The sequence below is a fragment of the Miniopterus natalensis genome, chromosome 7 (genome assembly GCF_054644295.1).
Source record: "Miniopterus natalensis isolate mMinNat1 chromosome 7, mMinNat1.hap1, whole genome shotgun sequence".
NCBI lineage: Eukaryota > Metazoa > Chordata > Mammalia > Chiroptera > Miniopteridae > Miniopterus > Miniopterus natalensis.
Genome location: NC_142087.1, coordinates 28,845,244 through 28,871,309, shown reverse-complemented (window position 1 = coordinate 28,871,309; position 26,066 = coordinate 28,845,244). Strand labels below are relative to the sequence as shown.

Here is a 26,066-nt window from a genome sequence, read left to right as displayed (position 1 = left end):
TTGAGGTGATCTTTCTGGAAGCCAGGGGTCATTTTCCATTTCCCCCGCATACTTAAAGGATTCAAGTTCACCTTGGCCCAGGGTCCCCCTGCCGGTGCGAGCGGTCTGCAAGAGCGGACCCCAGCCCACCCCCTGCACCCCCTGCACCCCCTCCACGCAGCTCCGCAACCTAGTGGGAACAGTCCTTGACTAGCCCGGCAAATCGAAACCGCCGCGCCTGCGCGCGCCGTCTCCAGGGTGGGGTCCAGGACTACAAATCCCGGCAGGCCGTGCAACCCGCGCCTGCGCTCGCCGCCTCCAGGGTGGGTCCGAGACTACAACTCCCGGCAGGCCGGGCGCACGGCGCCTGCGCGCACCGGCGGCGAGCGGAGAGGGAAGGCGCGGAAGGCGTGCCCCAGCCGGCGGTGGAGGCTGTGGCGGCGGCCTTAGGCAATATGGACAACGCCGGGAAGGAGCGCGAGGCGGTCCAGCTGATGGCGGAGGCGGAGAAACGAGTTAAGGCCTCTCACTCCTTCCTCAGAGGGCTGTTTGGGTGAGTGTCACACCGCGCGTGCCCTGAGGGGGTCTTCCTCTCAGGCCCATTCCCGGTCGGTTGCCCGCCCCCCCCCCCCCAACACGTCCCCCAGGGAGCCTCTAGGGCCCCCAGACCTCCGCACAACGCGGTCTCTAAAACCCTTAGAAAGCCCCAGGGGTCCCCAACGCCGACGCAGCCTCCAGAGATTCGCCAGGGCCCGCAGGTCCCCCGGCTGTGGCGTCCCCGCCGCTGTGTCCCCTCGGGCACGGCGCTGTCCTCGCGTTCCTGCGGGGACCCCACGGCCTCCCGGGTCCGCGGCAGCCCGGGCTGTACCTGGGCCCCTTTTGTTCATTCGCCACGGGTGAACCCGCGGGGCTAGGGACCTGTGAGGCGTGGACGGGAGGCGGCCCGGGGTCCCCCGGGGGCTGTTCGGCGGACCCTTGGCTGCGCCTCGGGGGGCGTCTGGCGGGCGGGGCGCCCCCGGGCCCGTCTTCATTGCGCCCGGAGACCTTCAGTGAATAATCGTTGGATGAACTAGTGTTGTCCCTCACCGGAGATGGGGGTGACAGCCCGGGCCTCCTGCTGCCTGGCGGATAACGCGGCCCCGGTTTAAGGCAGCGGCTCCCGGGCATCACCTTCGTTCCCGCCACCCCTCCGCTCTCTGCCAGGGAAGGTCTTAAATTTGGACTCCCCGAAAAGCAAGGCCTGTCGTGGCATGATCCTTGGAAGGATTATGGGCAGGTGCACATGCGAATGATTCAGCTGTTTATAATTAGCGAGGCAGAAACGTCGTGATGTTTTGTTTTGCTTTCCTCTTGGAAGTGGAAGATCCTCTGCCGACACCAAGAGCGTGTTTTTATTCTCGAGAAGAGCCAGTGGCCCATACTTAACAATTGCGGTATTTAGACGCGGTTTTGTTTCTGTACCAGTTGGGTTTGGAATCTGCTTGTGTGGCCAGCTTCGTTCTTTTGGGTGTAGTACCCGGCCGTGGTTGACACATGCCCGGGATCTGCTTCAATGCAGGTTCCACGCAGCGCACAGTGGTGTGGGAGGCACAGATCCTAAAGGTGAGGGTTCCTGTCCTCAGGAACCTTCCAGAGGGTGCTTATCCCGGCTGGGTTTTAAATTCCTCATGTGATGTGTGGTCTGAAATACAGCAATGAATTCTAAGTTTGCTCCCCTTTCGGAGTTACCACGGTACCTGAGGAACACTGCCCGGTACCTGATGCTGACACCAAACAATACAGCTCCTTTCTCTGATTCGGAAAACGCTTCAAATTTATTCCCATAGAAGTTAATGTCGGAGTACCGCATGCCAGGAGATGTTTTAATGTCACAGCATATGTCAAGTCAGGGTGTCTTTCCCTGGAAGAGAATTTGTAATAGGCAGAAGTAAAAGCATCACAGCCCTTGATACTTATTTCAGGGAAACATTGCTGTTTTAAGAGGTGATGCATCTTTGTGAAACTAGGCTAAATCTTGTCGTCATTCCTAAAAGGATTTTGAAAAGCCTTTTTTTTTTGAAGGCTTTTTGTTTTGAAAGAAACATGTGGGGTTTTTTCCCTTGGCTGGTGATCACCTGTTTTATTTTATTTTATTTTATTTTATTTTATTTTATTTTATTATTTTATTTTATTATTTTATTTTATTATTTTATTTATATGTTATGTTATGTTATGTTATGTTGTTATGTTAATCCTCACCAGAGGATGTTTTTTCATTGACTTTTAAAGAGAGTGGAAGGGAGGGAAGGAGAGAGGGGAGGGGAACATCAATTGGTTGCCTCCCACAGGTGCCCTGAGGGTGGCTGGGGTCCAACCTGCAACCCAGGCATGTGCCCTTGACCTGAAATCGAACCCCGAGACCCTTCCATTCTCGGGCCAACGCACTAACCAGTGACACCAGCCAGGGTGGTCTTTTAATGAAATAAAATATTTGAAAGAGTTTTGTACCATGTAAGTGTTATTTATACTATGGAGCGCTGTGTTATTTTCAGTAATTACTGGCTCTAGGAAAGCTTAGGAAAAAGAGTACTCAGTTCTGTGGGGTTTTTTTTCATAGTAGTGTATAATTATTTGAAGCCTATAACCGGGCCTATTTCCTCTCTCAGTGACAATAGGAAGGCAGATTCTGTATCAGTTTTAGATATTTAGAACCTTACATTGTGTCTGGCATCACTTGTGGATGTCATCATGTCATGTCCTTCTGGGCTGGAATACGTGTTTCTCCACCCTGCTTCCCTTCCCTTAGCTGTAGAATTTTCCCAGGTACTTGTTATCTTTTACTTAAGCGACAGTGTAGTCCTCCATGTCAGACTCCTGAATTAACAGAACACACATGCTGCCCAATATGTGTGAGTATCATCAGTGTCATTTGAGCCTGATTATTTAAGAGCTGACAAGTTGGTGCTTTAAAGGAGCTGGGTGATGCTGTTTTGAGGATGTGGCAGCCATTAAAATGTGCTCAGCATTTTACAGATATTTTATATCATGTACTCAGTCTTAACTGCACATTAAAACCTATTAGGGCCTGTCCAGGCGTGGCTCAGCAATTGAGCGTCGACCTAGGATCCAGGTGATCGGAGTTCGATTCCCAGTCACGGCACATGCCCGGGTTGCGGGCTGCAGCCGATCAATGACTCTCTCATCATTGGTTTCTATCTCTCTCTCTCCCTCTCCTTTCCTCTCTCTGAAATCAATAAAGCTATATTAAAAAACAAAAAAAACACACAAAAACCTATTAGGAGTCCATCTTCTTCACTCATTGTTTATCCACCACCCACAGTGGTTTTGTGGCAATACTGTATCCTCAAAACTGTTCTATAGCTCTTCCTTTTTGTGACTTTCAGTACAATTAGATGAAAATATGCATTGTTCCCCAAGAAAAAGTCAGTCTTTTATCCTTTTGTGTGTAAGGCACAAGTCCCATGCTTGTTTTAGAAATGTCAGTGCTCCTGCCCCCCCATAGGATAAGAGATACGAAGGAGACACATCCATCACAAGAAACCAGTTAGTGAGTATTGTTTTGTGTTTCTTCTTGACTGCCAGTTAAACTGATGTGTTTTGTAGTTGTGGAATTAAATTAAAACTTACTCTTTCTGAATGGGTTACCATAGTACAGCAAAACTGCCAGCAAAAGAGTAGTGTTTTCATTTTATGTGTTTCCAGAGGTGAGCTATTGAATTTGATACTTGATTTCAAATTCCAATTTAGAATCTTAGTGAACTGCTTAGAATGATCTCTAAATGAACTGCTTAGTATGGCCTGGGTTTGACAGTAAGATAATTTTGAATGGCTAAGGCCTCTTACTATCGTCTCCATCTCGTTACTAGGAGACCAGATTGGGTATAGCCTGCACAGTGTGGCTGCTTAAGAATGACAGTGGATGGTTAATGCTTTCTTCTCTTGCTTTTGAATGTTCCCCAGTATCAAAGCTTATAAAAGAGACATAAATCTGGCAGTATCAAAGTAAATTTAATGAAATAACTCTGTTGGGTTATCTTGAAATAATTATAAGTCTATAGTTTATCTGTTTGTGAAAATAGGGAATATTTCTTAATCATTGTAGACCATTAATTGTCAGTATTTTTTTTTTTTAAAGAGAGAAAAAATGAGAATGAGAGGGAAACATCAATTTGTTGTTTTACTTATTTATGCATTTATTGGTTGATTCTTGTATGTGCCCTGACTGGGGATCGAACCCACAACCATGGTGTATGGGAACGATGCTCTAGCCAACTGAGCTATCCAGCCAGGGCTCAGTATTCTTTACTTAGCTTTACTTTGACAAAGATTTTGTTTTAAGTTTTTCTAAAATGTGGGGATAGTGATACCATTTGTAAAGCATTTAGGTCTTCCTCAGTTACAATAGATACTCAAATGTAGATTGAACTTTAAAAAAAGTCATTAGCTTAGATTTAGTTAGAAATATGTAATATATTTCTTATGTACTAATATAAAAAATAGAATAATCTATATATTGGATAGCTTTTTTATATAATATATATGAACTATAATAATAAATATAGCTCTAATTCTCTCATTTACTAATTTGGTGGCCCTGGCCAAGTAAATTGTAGCAGGAGCTCCTGTATTTCTCAGCTTTCAAATCGGCAGAGGGAAATAATCTACTTTTCAGAATTGTAAGGATTGAATGAGGTATCAGAATGCTTATTAAGCTGCACAGAGCTATATTAGTGTTATGTCATTTGGTTTTTCAAATTATAGTGTCAGGTTACAGTTTGTATATCAAATAATGAACTATTATCTGATTGGCCTTTTTTTATTTGCATTTTTGCAGTGTTCACCATTTATTCTCTCATTCTTGTGAGCCCTGTGAGGTGCAGATTTGTTTAGAAAAGGTAGAAATAACCCAGTGGTGGTGTGTGGCTCTAGAATGTAAGTTCCTGGGGAGTCCCTCTTATTTTATTGCTTTGGCACACCTCATTATGGTGAGCAAGGGGGCATCCCTAAAAGGAGTCACTGATACATGTCCGTGTGTGTTCACAATGCCAGGTTAATAGGGGAGACCTCCCCAAAAAGGCAATAGAGTCACATGCAGGTTACAAACAGAGTGGGAGCTTATGTAATAGAAGTGAGCAGAGGGTCTGACACCAAGGCGCAGTCACTGGTGGCATCACAGGTGGAGAGGCGGGTGTCATGCTCAAGCCAGGTGACAACAGTAGTGGCACGTGTCCAGTGGAGAAGTCAGGGAAGGCTCTGAGCATGACCCATAGTACAGCCAAGTTTGAGCATTGGGTGGTCAAGCTCTGAATTTTTATAGCCCACAAGGGGTGGAGGTCCCACTTATATCAGTGTCCAGATGGAATCCTTGTCCAGGTGTCCAGATTTGTGGTTTTAGTCATTCTAGGTCCCACTGCAAGGGAATTCCTGTTACGCCCCATTACCTTAGTCTTGACATAGCACTTGACATAACTGCCCTGGCTGACAGTGACTCCATTTTAGATTGTCAAAGGGGTCCAAAAAAGTCTGATCTGCTCTTGCTCTATTCAGTCACTAAGCACACAGTATGCATTAGGCACTTAGTGAATATTGGTGGAGAGAGTGAATGTGTGAAGGCTAATACAAATGCTGATTTTTTAAAATTTTTGTTTTTACTCTTTTGTCTGATTTTCAAGAGCAAAAGCAACAACATAAAGGGGAGTTCATGTGACTTTTATGTTTTACTTAAATATCGGTTTATTATAAATGTAGTAGCTTCATAAATAGTTTGTTAAACACATGCAGTGATTAGTAACTCAAAGAGGTGGTTAGAACTTGGGCCTATATAACATCTTAACAAAGAACAGTACATTCGTAGAGGTATCAAGACAAAAGGTTTTTGGCTTCCAAGAGCAGCAAACAGAAACATATGGAGTAAGATTTGTGCAGATTCATGTCAGTGCCAGTGGCACCAACTTTTTGTTTTTATGAAAGCCATAAATCTTTACCAGGAGAAGGAATTTATGGCAGTCTTTATTTCTCAGAAGTTTCTGCTTTTAGTCAGATAGGGGAAGCTCTGAGAAGGTATCTTTTTGTGTCTGCTGATTCTCATTTGCCTTCGGTTCAAAATAATCCTGATATCAAAGTGTTATATTTTGGGGTGGCATACTCTCATCCATTGCGTGCTCTTCCATTCTGAGTTTTGAATTTCTGACTTATGGTGTAGTTTCATATCTGTAAACGTTTGTTTAGTAATGTTTAAATTATACGAGATTGTTTTCCTCTGCCTTGTGGTGGTTTGGGGGAACATTTTTGTCAGCTGCAGTGTTTTTATTGCTATGTAGTGAGTTGGTATGGACACCTTTTTATTTTTTATTTTATTTTTTAGAGCGTATTGGAGTTTCTTGGGCCTACAATGCACTTGTTTCTGTGACGGAACAGAGGTTTGGGTGGCTAAAGATTTCTTAGTCTGAATGTTCTCTTCTGTTAGTACTGTTAAGGGAGGTTTCTTTAATGCATAGTGTCATGGAGTGGTGAGTAGGCCTAATGTGACAGTCCTCAGTTCTGTGATCCTTCTGTTTTAATAAGATTCTTAGTTTATTTCCACCATGTGCTTTCTTTCGCTTCACTACCAAGCCTTCACAGAGCTTCCTTTCACCTCTCTGAGAAGCAATGTCTTCTGGAGACTGCCACCTCTGGCCAACCCTTTCTTCTAGTTCCCCAGTTCTGGTGCTCTGGTTTTCTTGGTCGCACACCTGGCCTCAGTGTTGTTGTATGCTGTGCCCTGCCCCATGTGGTCCTTCCTTGCTAGTTATTGCTGCCCATGAACTGCCATTGCTAGGACCCTATGCATCCCCTCTTGTGTCTAGGTGTCCCCTCCTGACTTTCAGCTAGGGCTGTGTTTCTGGTTTTGCTAGTTTGGGGTTTTTATTTTTCCAGTTATATTTAAATGGAATCTTGTTAATTCTGTCTCCTAGTTTTACTGTCAGAATGGATAATGGCTGGTTGTGTTTGCTCCTTGTTTTGGAGGATGTGTGGACAAATTTTGTATTTAGGTAACCACCATTATCCTGTGGGGATTGCAAATCTCACCAGTATTTTTTAAATGTTGAAATTAAGTTTAAAGATTGAATTTTTGTAAAATTTGAAATTTAAAACCTCTTAGCAAGTCACGTAGTGTGTGGCTGGCTAAAAGGGTTACATTTATCTAGGAAATTTCCAAGTTTCCAAGTCATGATTATAGAAATGAAGTATCATGTGAAAATAAATTGCTTATGGAGGGTAAACTTTATCAGAGAATAAATAGTTCTTATGTAGCTGTGATGTTGTGATATAATAAGAAATATTTGTTCTTCACCCCTCATTCCTGGCACTTAAGAACTCAGAAAACCCTTGTAAGATCCTGTGATAAGAGTTGAGAGAAGTGCTTCTTCTGTTATTTATGCCCCTTTCAAGCATACCTGAGTTTATGCAAATAAGATGACTTTCCTTGGGTCCCTAGATGGCTACTGGGTGGGGCTGATTGTCAGAGGAACCAACCATATAAGAGGGTTGGAACTTTCTGGGGATTGAATTCACCAATGACCAATGATCATGCTGTGTAATGAACCTCCTTAAAAACCCTAAATGTCTTGTTCCCTGCCACAGCTGACAGATAATATAGCCATAGAGCAGTGTGGCACTTTCTTATATGCTCTGGCTTCAGGGTTTTTTTTATATTTAAGTCTAAATAAACATAGTGCCAAACTCTTGGAAATTAACGTGGTCAGGATGTCTTTATCCTTACAATTTTAGTCTCCTTTGAAAAATTTACTTCTGATTTCTCAGATTGATATAAACTTTAGTTTTCATTCATGGAGAGGACTCTGGTTAAGGGTGAAGATCTGGGGTCTGCCAGATCAGTATTTGAGTCTCAGTTCTGTGGCATCCTTGCTGTGTGACCTTGGGCTAGTTACTTTACTTTAGTATGGCTTAGTTTCCTCATCTGGAAAACAGGAATAAGAATATCCCCTTTAGGCAGCTGGTAAGATTCTATACTGCTTGTCTGGCACATAGTATGTGCTCATTAAATAATTATTATTTGAGGATTAAGGATGTGGATGGTTATTATAGTAAAACTTAATCATGTCTTTTAATTTTTCTCAGAGGAAACACAAGAATAGAAGAGGCTTGTGAAATGTATACCAGAGCTGCGAATATGTTCAAGATGGCTAAAAATTGGAGTGGTATGTATATGGTTTTTGTTTGCTTTTCGGGCAGATAACTTTAAAATCATTTTGAAGGAGAAAATGAGTGCTGTCCCCAGAGAATAAGACTGTTGGCCCCAAGCCAGGTTTCAGTTCTAAATAACTGATGTGGCCACCATGAACTGGGATTAAAAGATCTAGATTAGTGAATGAAGTTGAAATCCTGACTTAAAATTTAAACGTAAGGACTGGTCTCTTTTAGTTTCTATAAACCACTTCATACAGTAAGAGTAATTTTATTTATTTTATTTATTTTTATTTTAGAGAGGGAGGAAGGGAGAGACAGAGAGAAACATTGATATGAGAGAAAGGCATCGGTCGGTTGCCTCCTGAATGCGCCCCAGTGGAATCGAACTGAAATTTTTACTTCTTACTAATGTGCTCAAGTAAATCTGTTGCCATCAAGACTGAAAGTTGTGATAAAACTCAGTGAAAACAAGTAGGATAAATAAAAATGCCTGCTTTTCTTTACCTAAACATTAATAGAGAACTTCTGTTTCTTACTCTGAGAATAGCTCTGTGATGATTGATGGTTGTTCCATTGAGAAACGTGACAATGGTGCTCATTTTTCTGAGGCACTGCCATGGTGTTCTCTCTGAAATGAGAACCTCATGATGGATGCTTTTATCCTTGTACAGGTTCCTCATGTTAATATTTAAAACCTTCCCTGAACTGCCTGTGGGCCGGCATCTTCAGCCTTGGTTTCCACAGCCCCGGCCCTCTATTCCACCTCCTGTAGGCAGTGTGGGCTTGCCGTTGGCCTTGGTCCAGCCCTTTCTTGCCTTTAAGCATTTGTTCCTTGTTCACGTGACTTCTCTGCTAGGCATTCCTTCTGTCGTGCTTTTTTGCCAGTCCAGAATTAATAGTCCCTGATCTAGAACCTTTTCTGAAAAAATGAGTGCATAAATCTTTCATGTTGTGCCGTGTCCCAGCAGAGACCTGAACAGCACTCCATAACCAAACCCAACCCAACCCATTTATGATTCTGCAGGGAAATGTATGAGTTTCAGACTAAGTGGGATACAGATTAAACCTCTTATACGTGTCAAATTTTGTCATAAACAACAAAAAACTTTGAATTTTGCAATTGTAGGCCTATTAGCATTCTTTGAGAAACTTATTTTGTTCATGAAGCCTTCGTTAGCAATTCCTTCAATAATCACAGCTAAGTCCAATGGACACTGTAAGGTAGAAAGATGACCAAATAAATATCCTTGACCTCAAGGATATTTTACCTTTCTTTAAACATTAGTAGCTTGAATCTGCCAGTCAGTATTCAGTATACATACTTTGTAGAACAGAATCAAATGGCCTGGTACTAGGCCGTTGTTATTGAATGGAAGCTTGTTGCCCAGAGACCACTTGGAAAGTATTCTGTGGCTGAGAGAAGCTTTTGGCACTGTTTGACTTGATTCTGGCTATTTTTATATACACCTAAGATGCACTTCATTACATTACATACTAGAATGCTTCTTTCAGTGGCATGGAACTTTCTAGCACTTAGGGTATGGGCCACTCTGTGGGGATATTTGTTCCTCTCTGTTTATTGTAGTAATTTATCTTCCTCAGCTGCAGGAAATGCATTTTGTCAGGCAGCCAAGCTCCATATGCAGCTTCAGAGCAAACATGATTCTGCCACCAGTTTTGTGGATGCTGGGAATGCGTACAAAAAGGCAGACCCTCAAGGTAAGACACAGCTCTGTCTAGGACAGTGATTTTCAACCAGTGTGCCGTGGCACCCTGGTGAGCCACAAGAATTTTTAAAATGTGTGATACCTGACTAGTCCGAGCACTGACCTCTTTTCTCTTAGATTGTCAAATTAAAAAAATGACAACAGCCAACACAACAATAGTCTGGTTGAATGAATCAAAATTATAACTTTTTTATGTCAGATTGGCAAAAAATACAGTGTATTTTTTGGTGTTCGGCAGAATTTTACTAATTAGCTTATGTGCCAGGAGATGAAACAGCTTGAAAATTGCTCGTCTAGGAGGTAGGGTTGAGGCTGGTGAGCTTTTTCACAGGTTGTACTTCTGGACTTTTTGAGCACTGGTAAAAATAAATTTTTTGTACTTTGGAATAATAGAGATTTTAGTAACTTTTGGAATTTTTCTTTAATCATTTGGAGCTTTAATGACAAGATATGTTAAATTTATTCTGGCAGTTTAGTTGCTTAACACTATTTTCGTAAATGTCGTTTATGTTGCATTTTGGAGAGTTTCTTGGAAATTAGCTTTAATTTTATCTAAGACTTATATCCTAATTTTGTGAATTAATATTGCTTATTAGAGGAAACTTTAATGTTCCCTCACTCTGAAATTATAATATTCATTGGTGGTTTCTTTATTTGCTTTTTTAAGAGAGAGAGAAACATCGATTTTTGTTCCACTTACTTATACATTCATAGGTTGATTTTTATATGTGCCCTGACCTGGGGTGGAACCTGCAACCTTGGCTTATGGGGACAAGACTAACCAGCTGAGCTACCCTGCCAGGGCAGTATCTGGTGGTTAAAATCAACTTATTCATGCATTTTTCATCTGACTTTTTAAAGTGTTTTTCAAAGTATTTGTTTTAAGGAAAGAACCAGTTTGGATATTTAAAGTGGTAAAGTTTTGCGAATGTTATTTTTCTTTTAGTTAGAGGAATGCACTTAAGTAAAGAATTAAAATGCACTTAATTAAAAGCATTAATTTCTTCCCTCCCACACATGCACTGGTAGCTATGGAGTTTTTCTTTTTTCTTTTAGCAGTCCATTTTAACATAGAAATTCCAAATTTTATGACTGTATCATACAGAAATAAGATATTTTCAAGGACTTTTGTATAGAGATTGATTACAGTTTATTTCCAAAAGGGAAAAACTGAACACAGCCTAAACAAGCAATGAGATGAGAATGGTAAAGTATAATACATCAGTATTATAGAATATGGTACAGTTATTACAGTCCCTGATTTCAGAGAATCTTTAGTGACCTGGTAAATGTTTACATGCTAACTAAAGAACCACGTGAGAATTGAGATCTCAAATTCATAATAAAGTCTATGCACATAGAAATGCACCTAGAGGACACTGGAAGGCAAAACATATCAAATACTAAGAGTGGGTTTGAGTGGGATTATAGGTAGCTTATTTTTCTCTTTATATTTTTCTGTATTTTTAAAGGAATGACAATGAATTCACATTTCTTACAGAGTTTAGGCGGAAATTGCTTTTAATTTTTGTTAAGCTACTTTCTAATTCTTTACTTAGGCCTTTTACTCTGCCGCATCTTCTCCAGAAGCAGTAAACGTGGAGCTGTCACACATGTGCCAGAATTATAAACACCACCTTTTGTGATGGTGTGTTGGCTGTGAACACAACCTAATTTTTAGAAAATTAATATACTTTAACACTTTCATTTATTAGATTTTTTAAATTCCTTTTGTGTATATGTTAGTACACCAAAAGTCAGCGTCTTTAACATTGTACAAAATGTTGACTTCGCTTAACAGTTGTCTGAACAGGGATTCCAAAGTGCTTTTGATTTTGGCTACATGAAGAGTAGTCTGTTTAAGTCATCTTTCTTATAAAGAACTTTCTTCCAAAATCTATATATATATATATATATATATATATACATACACACACACACACACACACACACACGATGTCACTGAGAAATACATTTACATTTGTGTTTTAGCAGATGTAGATGATCAGTGTTGATGACAGCCCCCGTTGGTTTTCTTTATAATGTGATCTTTCCCCTGGATGGAGTCCTCACTCTTAGGTGAAGGGTAACTGAGCCAGTACCACTCTAGCTCCAGTTCCCTAGGTTGCACTGCAGCTGCTACAGATAGAGCATGCTGAGGAGGTCTGGACTTGAATGTGATTCATGTTTGCTTCTCATTAAGGAATATGCCCACCCTCTGCCCCAAATGGGACCTCCTTAATGTTCTAGTAGCAGCAGGAAAATAGGCTCACCTGAACCCTCTTTGACTGAATGGACTTTTCATTGTTTTTCTTAAATGCCTACGCTTCAGAGGCTATCAACTGCTTAAATGCAGCCATCGACATTTACACAGACATGGTAAGACATTGCCTTGCTTGAGTGACTGTGGGGTGGACTCCTTGAAATGGCTTAGAGTTGTATTCTTTTTTATCTTGTTCCTAAACTGATTGGCATTAAAATAGGTAAAACAGGAATGTGACTCTGTTTTTTGTTTTCCCCCAGGGAAGGTTTACAATCGCAGCCAAACACCACATTACCATCGCTGAGATTTATGAGACTGAACTTGTAGACATCGAGAAGGTAGGCAATGGATTCAGTTTCTCATGAGCTAGGTGTAAAGCAGGTAGTTGACTCCAGGGACCCTTTCCTCTTCCAGCAGAGTTTAGTGGAGTAGAATGATCAGTCATGCATGGCTTCATGTGGGAGTTTTAGGAGCCTCATGGCTAAAGAGCAGATGAACTGTTTTTCTGGAGTGAGTGTCTGAGATGAAAGCTAGTTACAAGATTCACTTGCTGGTTTTGCGTACACGATTCATGTCCGGAGTATCTTCATCTCTTTCACTGAGCCCTCTGTGCCTGCTGCAACACTGGACAGTTGTCACTCTTCCTCTCCTTTGTTTTACTCTTTCCTTGGCTTCTGGAACACATCTCCCACCTGGTTCTCTGGTCACCTCACTGAGTGCTCTCTTCCTGACTCCTTAGCTAGTTCCTTTTCTTCTTAGCCTATATTGTGAAGTCATTGTCTTCTCTCAGTCTTGCTCCCTTGGTGTATCTCTCTGTACTTACTCAGCATCACAGCTTTAGATATCACTTATATCCCAGTGACTTGCAAGTCTGTCTGCAGCCTAAACCTCTCTCCAAGCTTTAGATTCCTATGTCCCTATGTCTGCCAACCTCTTCACTGTAGCCTCAAGCCAAGCATATGTAAGACTGAATTCTGATCTGGCCCTTCCATCCACCCTGATGTTCCCCCTCAAACCGGAGGCATACTTGCGTTTTCTCTTTCTCCACATCCAACCTATGAGCAATTTCTGCGGGCACTGTCCTCAAAACTCCCAAGTCTCAACATGTCTCACTGTCTATTGAGGTGGACTCAATCTTGGGAAGGTGAACATTTGTGTATCATCTTGCCAGCTGAGGCCACTACATCAGCTCCTTGTCCACAGGGTCAGTAGAGCACTCTGGAAGCAGAAGTCTGAGTGCTCTGTGCCATCGCTGCTGCCAGGGTATGGTCTCGGGCAACCACTTCACCACATGGGTTTCCTTAAAATTGAGAGTGGATAAGATAATTTTTGGTGTACTCTTGGTTTTTTTTTAAAAAAATTGATGATTTGCCCGACCAGCATGGCTCAGTGGTTGAGCATCGACCTATGATCTAGGAGATCTTGGTTCAGTTCCCAGTCAGGGCACATGCCCAGGTTGTGGGCTCCATCCCCAGCAAGAGCCATGCAGGAGGCAGCCAATCAATGACTGTCATCATTGATGTTTCTATCTCTCTCCCTCTCCCTTCCTCTCTCTGAAATCAATAAAGACATATTAAAAAAAAATTTGATGATTTGCCATGGCAGCTTCTGAAACCCCCATTCCTCACTCCTCAGTGTTCCTGCCATTCTGTGAGTTGGCCAGTAGATGACATCTTTTTTCATTGATGTGTTCTCTTTTAAAAAGGCAATTTAAGAATATTACTAAACACATACACAGGATTAACTTGTTGTGTTCACTGGGTTTGGCAGTGGTGGGGCATGGGGGACGAGGTCCGTTCTGCCCTTTATAATTAGTTAGGCTGACAAAATTTCTGCCACCGTTAGCTTGTGGCTTCCGTTGTCACTTTAGACTTGGCCATTGCCATTCTGGCTCATGAGACAGGGAAAAGGCCTGGAGAAGGGTGCAGAGTCACATGTATGGACCGAGCCTGGAAGTAGTTTACAGCATGTTTATGTATAGTCCACTGGAAAGAATAGGTCTCCTGGCTACCTGACTGCAGTACAGGCTGGGAAAATGGTGTGCATGGGAGAGGGGGAGAAGAGGTTCTGATGGGCAGGAAGCATTCTGCGCCCAGGCTCCCAGAGGTGCATGTGTTTTTGTGTTCCCTAAGTCAAGTACGCCAAGTTGTGAAAAGTTTACTGTTGGGATATGTTTATTTATAAGAAAAATACTTATGCAAATCCAGTTTTTAAAATGCAACTCTATAAACAGGTAGTTTGAATAACGTGTGTGTTTTCAGGCTATCGCACATTATGAACAATCGGCCGATTATTACAAAGGAGAAGAATCCAACAGGCAAGTATTACTTTTCTTAATATAATTAAATAGTTTTTGTCAAAATGATAAGGACAAATCGTCACTATACTCTGTGAGCATATTGTGCTATACTAAGTGAAAGTGTACTGGGATATCTTTTTATTTTTCTACCAGTTTGTCACTTAACTTTGCTCTGGTTCTTGATTTCAGTTCAGCTAACAAGTGTCTGCTGAAGGTGGCAGCGTATGCTGCCCAGCTTGAGCAGTACCAGAAAGCTATCGAGATCTATGAGCAGGTGAGTTTACTGCTATCTGTTCACCTTCTGGTAAAATTTACTCTGAATCTTTCTTAAACTTTTAAATTTAACTTTCCTTTTTATTGAGATCTAATTCATACATTATATAATTCATCCTTTTAAGGAGTACCATGTTTGTGGTGTTTAGTATGTTCACAGAAGGTGTGTAACCGTCACCATTACCTAATTCTAAAACATTTTTATCACCCCCAAAGAAACCACATTCTCTCCTCTCAGACCCTGGAAACCACCACCTATTGTCCTCTCTAAATGGATGTGCCAGTTCTAGGCCTTTAATATATATGGACTCATACAATATGTGTGGCCTTTTGTGACTGGCTTCTTTCATTTAGCACAATTTTGTCAAAGTTCACTTATGTTGTAACGTATTGATACTTCAAGCATTTTCATAGCTAAGTAATATTCCACAGTTTATCCATGTATCAGTTGATGGACATTTGGGTTGTTTTCACTTAGGGGCTATTATGAATAACGCTGCTATGAACATCTGTGTTCAAGTTTTTGTTGAGGGTATGTTTGCGGCTCTCTTGGCTGTATACCTAGAGTTGGGATTGTTGGGTCATGGGGCAGTTTATTTTTAACTTTTTGAGGAACTACCAAATTGTTTTCCATAGTTGCCACACTATTTCACCTTCCTACCAGCAATGTACAGAGGTTCCAGTTTTTCCACATCCTCACCAATGCTTTTTGTTTGCTGTTTGTTTGTTTGTTTAATAACCACCCTAATGAGTGTGATACAGTCTCTCGTGTCTCTGATTTTCATTTGTTGAGTGTCTTTTCATGTGCTTATTGGCCATTTATATATCTTCCTTGGAGAAATGTCTGTTCAGTTCCTTTGCCCATTTTTGAAACAGGTTATTTATTTTTGTTACTGAGTTTTAGAAGTTCTTTATATATTCTGGATATTAATCCCTTACCAGAGAAGTGATTTGCAAATTTTTTTTGCTCCTGTTCTGTGGGTTGCCATTTTACTCTGTTGTTCGTGTCCTTTGGTACACAAAGTTTTAAATTTTTATTGAGTCCAATTTTTCTGTTTTTTTTGCCTGTGTTTTTCATATCATATCCAAGAAATTGCCAAACCCAAGGTCATGAAGCTTTTCTCTTGTGTTTTGTTTTAAGAGTTTTTTAGTTTTAGCTCTTAGGTTTAGGTCTTTGATCCATTTCAGTTAATGTTTTGTATATGGTGTTAGTTAAGGATTCAACTTCATTCTTTTTTGCCTGTAGATTTTCGCTGTTCCCACCGTTATTTGTTGAATACACCATCCTTTTGCCATTGAATGGTCTTGGTACCGTGTTAAAAATTATTCGACCAATATGCAGAGGTTTATTTCTGGGCCATGTTCTAATCCATTGATCTATATGTCTTTATGCCAATATCACACTGTTTGATTACTGTAGCTTCGTAGTAAATTTTGAAAATGGGAAGTGTGAGTGTTCCAACTTCTCATTTTTTATTTTCTTTGGGGGGGTTAATCCTTACCCAGGGATATTTTTTCCATTGATATTTAGAGAGAGAAGAAGGGGGGGCAGAGAGAGAAACATCGATGTGAGAGAGACACATTGATTGGTTGCCTCCTACACACACCTTACCGGGGCCAAGGATTGAACCTGCAACCCTAGGTATATGCCTTTGACTGGGAATTGAACCTGTGACCCTTTGGTGCACAGGTTGATGCTCTAACCATTAGCAATACCCGCCAAGGCTCACTAAACTTCTTGAAGGCTTCTGTAGGCTTCTGTTTCCTGCCAAATTTGGGGAATTTTTAGCCATTCTTTCTTTTCTTTTTTTATCCTCACCTGAGGGTGTTTTCCCAGTGCTTTTCAGAGAGAATTGAGTGGAATTGGGGAGAGACATCAGTGTGGAAGAGACACATCGATTGGTTGCCTCCTGCACGTGCCCCAACCAGGGCCAGGGATTGAGCCTGCAACCGAGGTATGTGCCCTTGGCTGGAATCAAACCCAGGACCCTTCAGTCCGTGTGCCTACACTCTAAACACTGAGCCATACTGGCTGGGGCCAGCCATTATTTCTTCTAATACATTTTAGCTGCTCTCTTTTTCTCTTTTTCTCCTCCCCCTCCAGGACTCAGAGGATCCCAATGTTGGACCTCAGTTCATAGTCGCAAAGGTCCCTGATGGTTTTTGTTTTGTTTTTTTCATTTCGTCTTCTCTCTGTTGTTCAGAATAAGTAATTTCTAATCTTTTGTGTTCTGTCATCAATTTGTTGATTCTTTCCTCTGTCCTATTTATTCTGCTGTTGATTCCATCTACTTTTTATGTGGTTTTGTATTTTTCCGTTCTGAAATTTCCATTTGGTTCTTCTTTATGTTTTCTGGGATTTTTTGTTGTGGATTTCTTTTTCTTTGTTGACACTGTTTTTTGGGTTTTTTTTCCTACTTTCAAGTGTTTTTGTATTACTATTTTGAAGCATTTTTATGAGGGCTCTTTCAAAACCTTTGTTAGATAATTCTAACATTTCTGCCATCTCAAAGCTATCAACTGGTGATTGTCTTTTTTCATTCAGCTTGAGATCTTCCCCTTTTTTGGTATGGCGAGTAAGTTTCCATTGAAAACTGGATATTTTCACATTATGTTATGAAACCGGATATTACTTCAACCTCCCCTGTCAGCTGGTTGTTTGTGATGTTGCTCTGTCTGGGGAAAGGGTGTGTTGCCTCATTACTGCCAGGTGGAGGTTTCCTACTTGGCCTCCATTGACATCTGGGGGTAGGCCCCCATTTCATTTCAGCTCCTGCTTGCTCTCCACCACTCCATGCTGGCATTGTCTTGTTACTGCCAGGTGATGGTGAAAGTCTTAACCCTCCACTAGGCCTCTTCTGAAACCATGCCTGCTGGGAGATCAGAATACCTGGTTCCTGCTGGATAGAGGTGGAATCCAGGCTCCCTGTGCTGTCTCTACTGCCTCAGCAACGGGTGGAAGGTGGGCTTGGTACTAGCTGGCAGGGGTGAAGGCTTGGCTCCCTTCTTGGCCTTCTCTGAATGTCAGCAGGAATGTTCGGCTCCTCTTTGCAGTCTCGAAAGGATGGACATCTTGATTTCCTCTTTGGCCTTTGATGATGTGAGTGAGGTTAAGGCCACAGTTTTCTTTGTGGTGTTGGCTGGAGTAGAGCAGTTATTATCTAAACAGTTGCTATGTTGTTAGGGTGCCCTTCCCTAGTCCTTTGGTTGGAGACAGCAGACTTTTGTCTAGTCTTTTTTTTTTTTGCTGTATCCAGTGACCTTTATAGGTTGCCAGTTGCTGACTTTTTTCTATAAAAAGTTAGGAATATATGAAAGAAAAAGAAAACCAAGGGAACTCATTGTCATGTTTTCTCTTGTGTCTCAAGGTCCCTATCAGTCTGCTTTTTTCTCTTCACCTTTCAGTTTTACATTTGTTTTATATACAGTGACTGGGGCTTTGAGTTGTACTTAGGAGGCATAGAGGAAAGTGTGTTTGTTCCATCTTCCTACAAGTGGAAGTGTTCTGAGTTCATTTGTAACAGGTCAGCAGTGTGTGTATTAAATATTATTTCTTCTAGTAAAATTTTCTAGTTATTATATTGGATTAAAAGAATGCATTTCATAGCTAAACTAACATAAGATACAGAATTGTTTTCTAAAGGCAATAGATGAGAATCAGTTTGCCATAAGAGGTCAAACCTTTTAAAAAATGACATATTTACATATATACATATATGTATATATATGACACATAGACACAGACAATAGCGTGGTGATAGAGGGAAAGGGATATGTGGGGAGGTGAAATAAATAGGCATGGAAAGAGACTTGACTTTGGGTGGTGAGTACACAATGCAGTGTGCAGATGATATTTAGTGAGTTGTACATTTGAAACCTGTATGGTTTTATTAACCAATGTCACCCCAATAAACTCAGTTTTTAAAAAAAGCAAAAAAAAAAAGAAAGAAACCTTTTAAACCTAACTCTGCTTTCTTTGCCTAGGTTGGGGCAAACACCATGGATAATCCTCTGCTGAAGTACAGTGCGAAGGATTACTTCTTTAAAGCAGCCCTCTGTCACTTCATAGTCGATGAGTTGAATGCCAAGGTATGGAGTCAGCCCTTCAGTACTAGTTTTATGATACCCATTACCCATGAGAGTAGGCCTCACACAGGCACTCTGTTCTTGATATCACTTTGTTTGGGTGATATTGATTAGTTGCAAGACTGAACTGAGTACATTAACAATAATAATAATAATAATAATATGTTTTGTATCCCAGCTGTAATTTTGTAACAGCTGCCTAAGCTGTTTCCTTAAAGTTCCCTGGTAGCCACATTTCCTTCAGTAGTTTTGCCTTAAGGAAATTAGAGAACTAAGGGGGAGAGAATAAAAGTAGAATAACTTCCTTTTTTAAAAACTTAGAAGTGGAATTGGAATGAGGATTGGGGAGAAAGTGAAAAGCCAAGTGAAAGCTGAGAGACAAGAGGCAGAGTTGGGTAACCTCGTGGTTTTCCGTTGGATTAGGAAGACTAGAATTAAAATCACTAAATGGAAAGGCATTCTTCCCTCCAGCCTCCAACAGTGGTGTAACTGATTTTTTGGGGATCAGAGCAGTGTTATAGATGAATTCCATTCAATGGATGTAAAAAGACACCAATTTATGAATTTTTCAGAATTAGATGTTGTTTATAATGTCTTCTCTACAGCAGCCTAAATCTGAAAATTGGTTTTACAAGTTTCTTCTTAACTGAAGTTTAAAACCAGAGTAGATAGGATTCCTGTGTTGAATTTTTTTTTTTAATATGTTTTTATTGATTTCAGAGAGAGGAATGGAGAGAGAGAAAGAAACATCAATGATGGGAGTCACTGATTGGCTGCCTCCTGCATGCCCCCTACTGGGGATCAAGCTCGAAACCCAGGCATGTGCCCTGACCAGGAATTGAACCATGACCTCCAGGTTCATGGGTTGACACTCAACCACTGAGCAACATCGGCCGGGCCCTGTGTTGATTTTTATGTTGATTTAACACAAACATCTTAGATACTTAAATAGGACGTAGATAAGTCTTACTGAAGTTAATAGAATGTTCACAGCTTTGTTTGCTGGTTTAGTGAGTTGGACATTAACAAGTGTTTTTCCTTTCTTAGCTTGCTCTTGAAAAATATGAGGAAATGTTTCCAGCCTTTACTGATTCAAGAGAATGTAAATTATTGAAGGTAAATAATATTAGAACTTTAAAGACAAATGCCTTTGCTGTCAGGTGGAAGTGGGTATGAAGTTTAAACCTGTGAAGTCTGCTGGAGATCCTCTCCAGCTTTTGCATAATAGGTTCTAAATGGCGCTAAGAGTCAGGAATATAGTACTGTGTTCTGATGCAAGCAGTTCAGAAATGTTAGCACAAATACAGGATCTATGACTTGGGATAATTCTTTATTTGTACTTGAATATTTCTCCAATTTTGTAAAGTTTTTGGCGACATCAGTTAATGTGACACTAAGGCTATATCTGTATTTAAAGTATCTCTCTTCATAGATGGAACTTTTTTAGCTTACCCAACTAATTTTTCCATATTTATGTTGCTAGAAACTTCTGGAAGCTCATGAAGAACAGAACAGTGAAGCTTACACTGAAGCAGTAAGTTATGTCTTTGAGATATAATGATTTCTTTGAAGGTTTGTTATGGAAACTTTTTTTTGCTTTCTTTGAAGGTTTGTTACGGAAACTTTTCTTTTTGTGTAAATGCTGAACATTTATTTGAACATTATTCCAGTATACCTGAATTGTATTTTCCAATGGTCATTTTTATATATCCCGCAAACCTGTACAGTTATACAGTTCTATTAGCCATGGTGAATTTTAGCTGTAAGGCAAATTCAAGAAAAAAAATCACATGCTATTACAATTTGCTGTTTGAATGTTTTCTTTGGAAAATAATATGCTCCCTAAATAAGTGTAAAGTAAAATCAGTTAAATACAATTTAAAATATAAAAACAAAGCAGTGAGAGTTTGCTATATTTCTGGCATAACATAAATGGAAGATTTTTTTTTCCTTATTTTCATCTATCTTCTGTTTTCCCATCTTTTGCCATCTTATGTTTAGAATCATACAGGTGTCTCAGTATCTGCCATTAATGTATTTACCATGGCTTTGAAGCAGTAGTGGGAAAGAATATTTTCCCATTTAACTTTTGCTGCAAAACCATTTTCATTCTATTGAAATCTCATTGTTTAGTAATGCGTTGAAATGAGTTAAAGGAATTCTGCTTCCATACATTCTGTCTTTGCGGATACGTTTTTTTCTTGTTCAGTGAATTTTGGAGCAGTATTAATTTTCCATGTTCCCTTCTAAGTCTTACATACAGTCTAATTTCCTTTGTCATATTAATCGTGCTCTTCTTCCAATTATAAAGGCTGTTAGGAATTTTTGTCATCACATGTAATATACAGAGCAATATAAAGTCACAGAAACTTGTTAATAGCTCCATCAAAATAGGTAGAGGAAAATGAAAAGCAATTTGTAATGAAAATTATGAACTGGAATGAATAATTTTAAATGAGAAAAGTCGGTAGATTATCACTATATATGTTTAAACAGCTGTTGTTTTGTTTCGATTGCATTTCCATGGACTAATTCCTGTTCCTCTAACCTTAAACTAGGTGAAGGAATTTGACTCAATATCTCGCTTGGATCAGTGGCTTACTACCATGTTGCTTCGTATCAAAAAGTCCATCCAAGGGGATGGAGAAGGAGATGGAGACCTAAAGTGAAACATTTATAAGTCTTTGTGGCATGCAGCTAACTCCTCTTTAGTTCCTCTTAGGGCCAGTAATCTTTATGGGATGCCCACTTAATGGCTTAGTTTTGTTGCACATGAACCAAATGATGTGTGTGTGATTCAAGTTAGCTGTGTTTGTGTCACTGTTGAGCAGATGGATAAAAGAAGCACCTGTGCATATTGTGGGTGTGATGGGCTATTTCATGCTCGCCAGAGTCCCCAGAATTTTCTGAGTACTACTTCAGAATTTTATTCTTGTTTGGTGTTTGCAGAGCCCATGTTTAATTTCACCACATTTTTCTGTCCTGTTTTTGGACTTGAGTACCCAACCCAATTGCTCTAATTGATGCTTTGCATATTCTCTGTAAATTTGCATCTGGATGTATTCTCTTAAGTGTCTGTGTTTAGTTTAGGGTGGTGGTTAGGAATGAGTTTATGACTTACTTTATTAGAAATTTGCTGTTGTTGTTATCTTGTGATTTTTTGATGGTACTAATGACCAGTTTCTTTGCTTTTGATACTGTTCTCTATGCTAATATGCACGTGAAAATTCAGAGCAGCCGGGGTCTGCCTGCATTACTTACATTGTGAGAAAAGGGAGCATCCTGGCAGTGCTTGCTTATGTGTGCGGATGAATGTCAAGTGGGTTTGACTGCTTTGTATTTACACACACACACAAATATATAAGGTCTGTGAGAAACAGAATTTTTCCTTTTCCTAGACATAATTTCCACTTTTAATTGGGTTGAAAATCCCTTTCTTTATATTCACTTAAAGGTGTTTTAACTGGCACATCCTTTCTCTTTATTTTCATGGTCATACTATTTCCCACATTGAGATGGCTTCCTCTCTGCCACAGTCATAGACATCCTCATGAGGGCCCAGAAATTATACGTCAGCGTTTGAGAAAGGCCTTCAGTAGTTTTATCCATTTATTGAACGTGATGGGTGGGTAGGGTTAATATGGTACAGAGGTTTACTGTATGCCTCAGCTGCCTTCTGAGGAGACTTGATGTTCCTCTTAGCTGATGGGATTGCTTTATCTTTTGTGTTTGAACTTTGAACTCTGTCCTGTGCTCTATCGACTTAAGAACTTTATCCCTACCCATTATGTTACATGCAGACATTGTACTTTAGATGTGGTCCTCTGTGCATTTTTGTTGTTGTTGTTGTTGTTGTTGTTAATCCTCACCGCAGGATACTTTTTCCATTGATTTTTAGAGAGTGGAAGGGAGGGAGGGAGGTGGGTGGGGGGAGAGAGAGAGAGAAACATTGATGTGAGAGAGACACATCAATTAATTGCCTCCTGCACACACCCTGACCGGGACTGGAGGTGGAACCTGCAACCCAGGTACGTGCCCTTGACCAGGAATCAAACCCACGACCTTTCAGTGCCTGGGCCGACACTCTAACCACTGAGCAACACTGGCCTTCTCTGTGCATGTTTTTAGGCTTGATTTATGTTTGATGTGTGTTTATTGCCATATATAGCCTGTGTTTTTTTCTGTCTTGTGCTGCTGTCATTAATGACAGGTAATGAAATTTCCCATGTTATGTTAGATAGTAATTGTATTTAAATGATGTTTTCATTTTTAAATGGCTATCAACTGGAATTGGTAGGCTTTGTTGGACAGAAGTAGAAAGGGTGTGCCCAGACCAAGGGCTCAGCAAGGAAGCAGCTTTGGGGATGGTGAATAGATTGGTCTGGTATGAAGGAGAAAGTGGCAGAAAAGGAAGTTTCAACAGCTGAGGCCCAACTGTGGAGGCTCTTTCTCAGGTGGCTGTGAGGATTCCCTGGCTGTGGCTGTAGAGTGATGTGTGCAAGGGGGGCTAATGGAGAGGAAGGTCATAGTATCAACTGAGGGTAGAGGGGATGGACCAGAAGACATGGACACACTGGTGTTGGGCCCTAGAATCTGATAAGAATTTCTTTTTTCTTCAAAAGTCAGGGATTCTTAAAAGAAAGCAGACTATCACAATATAATTTGGAATGGATCTTATTTGATACTTTTTAAAATTTCAGGTTGGAATCTCTTATGAAAATATTATAGAAAAGCAGACTTTTGTTGCTTTACCTAATATATTCCACAACCATCCAAATGTACTTTTGTAAAAAGTTTTTCCCCAAATGCACTTTTGTGAAAGTGAGGCTTGGGGGGTGCCTTTGTAGCCAGTGTCCTCTAGTCATAGGTCTGTCCCGTATGGAGAGCATTTAAGTCCTAGCCAGCCAGCGTGCTCCTTTCATCCTAGTCTACAAAGTTTGTTGAAAGAACCTTCTGGTCTGACCACGCAAAGGAAGAACTAAGTGCTTTGTTTTAAGGCAATTCCATGTAGCTTTTATCATGATGCCCTAACAAACCCCAGTCTGAAAAAAAGTTATGGTTTTTAAAAATAATATTGGCAACATTTTGTTATGTCAGTCAGAGACTTGCTGTCTGTTTTGATTGAAATAAACACTGATACCAGTGCCTGAATTAAGAATGTTTTAAATATTTCACACAAAAGAGTAAAAATACCTGTAATGAGTAGAAAAGACTTGCTAGTAGGTGAAAGGAAAACGAGCGGGAATGCGTCCCATTAACAGTATGCAGACTTCCTTCCTTGAAATGTCTCATTGTTGGACGTAGGGTAGCACCATGACCCAGAGGCCCAAGGTATGTCCTCAGGATTCCTAGTGTTATTTATGAAAACATGTAATGCCTCTTTATGTTAATAGTTCTTATATTTTAACAAATTGGGGGTTAGTTCAGAGTCAGTTGTGGCAACATTTTTATAGCTCGTGTGAGTTCGTTTATTTAATGATTTGAAAACAGTATTTTTACACAGTTGTGACTGTGATGGTGTAACTATAACCAAAGTGTGTGCATTTATTGTTTCCTCTGAAACTGTGCATTTAAAATATTCAAATGCAAACCTCGGTGGAGGTTTGGAGGCTTTGGCAACACAGCATGGTGCCTGTGACCCACCCAGTGGGATGCGCACAGGTTCCTGCCTGTGAAGCTCTGAGTTGGTCACTGGTGTTCTCCTCTCCATGCTCTCTGGTGGGGGATTGTGTTATGAAAACTAACCATAAATCTACCTTAGCAGAAAAGAGTATGTATGTTTTATGTGAACTTGTACAATAAATAAAGTGGAAATTATGAGTAATATTTTGACAGGTTCTTTCCTACTAAATTTACACAGATCACGAGTAGCTTCCTTTTCTTGACGTTGTTCCTATTAAGTTTAAGGCAATGAGCACTAATATTCTCTAGGCTGAGTATCCACTGAAACATGAGTTTGACTATGTTAAAATCTCTATTACTTGGTGGAAATTTGGGGCACTGTAATGGTTTGGCAGCTGCAGGTTTATGAAAGCAGCCCTGGTTATAGCCTGTTGCTGCAGTTGGCTAAGTTTGCATGGCGACTCTAAGCCTCATGCTCTCATCCCTTTTGGCTACTCCACTAAGGAACGTTGCTTGCACCCTTTGGGTATATACAGTCACTTGCAAAGTTAAGAGAGGACTGGTTCACAGAAACTGTTAGGTGAGGGTGGGGGATGAGGGGAACCCTGAAGACAATTCTGTTGGCAGTGTGGACATTTATTTAACTGCAGATATTGGTACAGGGTCAGCACATGCCCCTGGAGAAGGCCAAGGCCCCTGGCCACTCAGGCCTCATGTTCTATGGAGGAAGAAGATGCCATGTGGAGTACTGTGGATCAGCTCATTCTGTCAAAGAGCAGTGTTAAGGTCCATGAGCGTATTTACAACTTAAAGATAATTCAAACCAAACTTTGAAAAAAGTAATGTGCCCGGCTGGGCGAGGCTCAGCAGTTGAGCGTCAACCTAGGATCCAGGAGATCTTGGTTCGATTCCCAGTCAGGGAACATGCCTGGGTTGTGGGCTTTATCTCCAGTAAGGGGCTTCAGGAGGCAGCCGATCAATGACTCATCATTGATGTTTCTGTATCTCTCTCCCCTCTCCCTCCCCCTCTCTGAAATCAATAAAGGTATATTTAAAAAAAAAAAGAAAAAGAAAAAATGAATGGTAGAACAGGCCCATCACAGCCTAGGAATTCTGAGAAGTCATTGATCATTCAAGGTTAGTTTATCTCACAATCATTATTTCCTAACAGAAAGAAGCCACCATGGTGGTTTAAAAACCTGGTTTTGCCAGCCTTGGCAAGAGTCCCTGTACAAATAGGCAAAAAGGTAAGTGGGTGGTTTCTGGGGCCTGACTAGGTGACATGCTATTTGACCCTCTGACCTGTATGAAACTTGCTCAGTCATGCTGCCCCCATCTAGGTACATGTGAACAAATGGTCCTTTGCACGAGTGCCATTCCGCCACTGAAATCATATGGTTACTTCAAGTTTCACACTGTGAAGCTTAATTAAAGGGCCAATCCTTCATTTTGTCTCAAAAATGTCCCAGTGTGACAAGACGTAAAATTTAACAAGTTAGGATTAAATTATAACTCATACTCAAATTTGTTGGTTTGGATTATCTGTAGCAAAACCACATTTCTCTTAAAATTACCTTTAATAAAGGTCTTCTCCAACCATATGATCCTTTTTTTTTTTTTCCCCCCA

General features: G+C 40.6%; 1 protein-coding gene across 2 annotated transcripts; it reads left to right on the top strand.

Annotated features, from left to right (window-relative positions):
* The first annotated feature begins 434 nt into the window (after positions 1 to 434).
* On the top strand, positions 435 to 24,641 carry NAPB (NSF attachment protein beta). 2 transcript variants are annotated; one of them, XM_016211973.2, is made up of 11 exons: positions 435 to 532; positions 8,101 to 8,180; positions 9,772 to 9,888; positions 12,229 to 12,275; positions 12,420 to 12,497; positions 14,421 to 14,476; positions 14,648 to 14,732; positions 18,716 to 18,820; positions 19,865 to 19,933; positions 20,301 to 20,351; positions 21,376 to 24,641. In XM_016211973.2, the coding sequence occupies exons 1-11, from the start codon at positions 435 to 437 to the stop codon at positions 21,484 to 21,486; spliced, it is 897 nt and encodes a 298-aa protein (XP_016067459.1). In that variant the 3' UTR covers positions 21,487 to 24,641. The 2 variants fall into 2 exon arrangements, with proteins under 2 accessions (XP_016067459.1, XP_016067457.1); XM_016211971.2 differs by lacking the exons at positions 8,101 to 8,180; positions 12,229 to 12,275 and having other exon boundaries at positions 486 to 532.
* The last annotated feature ends 1,425 nt before the right edge of the window (positions 24,642 to 26,066 follow it).

Excerpts from the sequence above, each read along its gene's own strand:
- NAPB (XM_016211973.2), top strand. The coding sequence starts at position 435 with ATGGACAACGCCGGGAAGGAGCGCGAGGCGGTCCAGCTGATGGCGGAG. Across the intron at positions 533-8,100 it reads TTCCTCAGAGGGCTGTTTGG|AGGAAACACAAGAATAGAAG; the intron begins GTGAGTGTCACA and ends AATTTTTCTCAG. Across the intron at positions 20,352-21,375 it reads GTGAAGCTTACACTGAAGCA|GTGAAGGAATTTGACTCAAT; the intron begins GTAAGTTATGTC and ends ACCTTAAACTAG.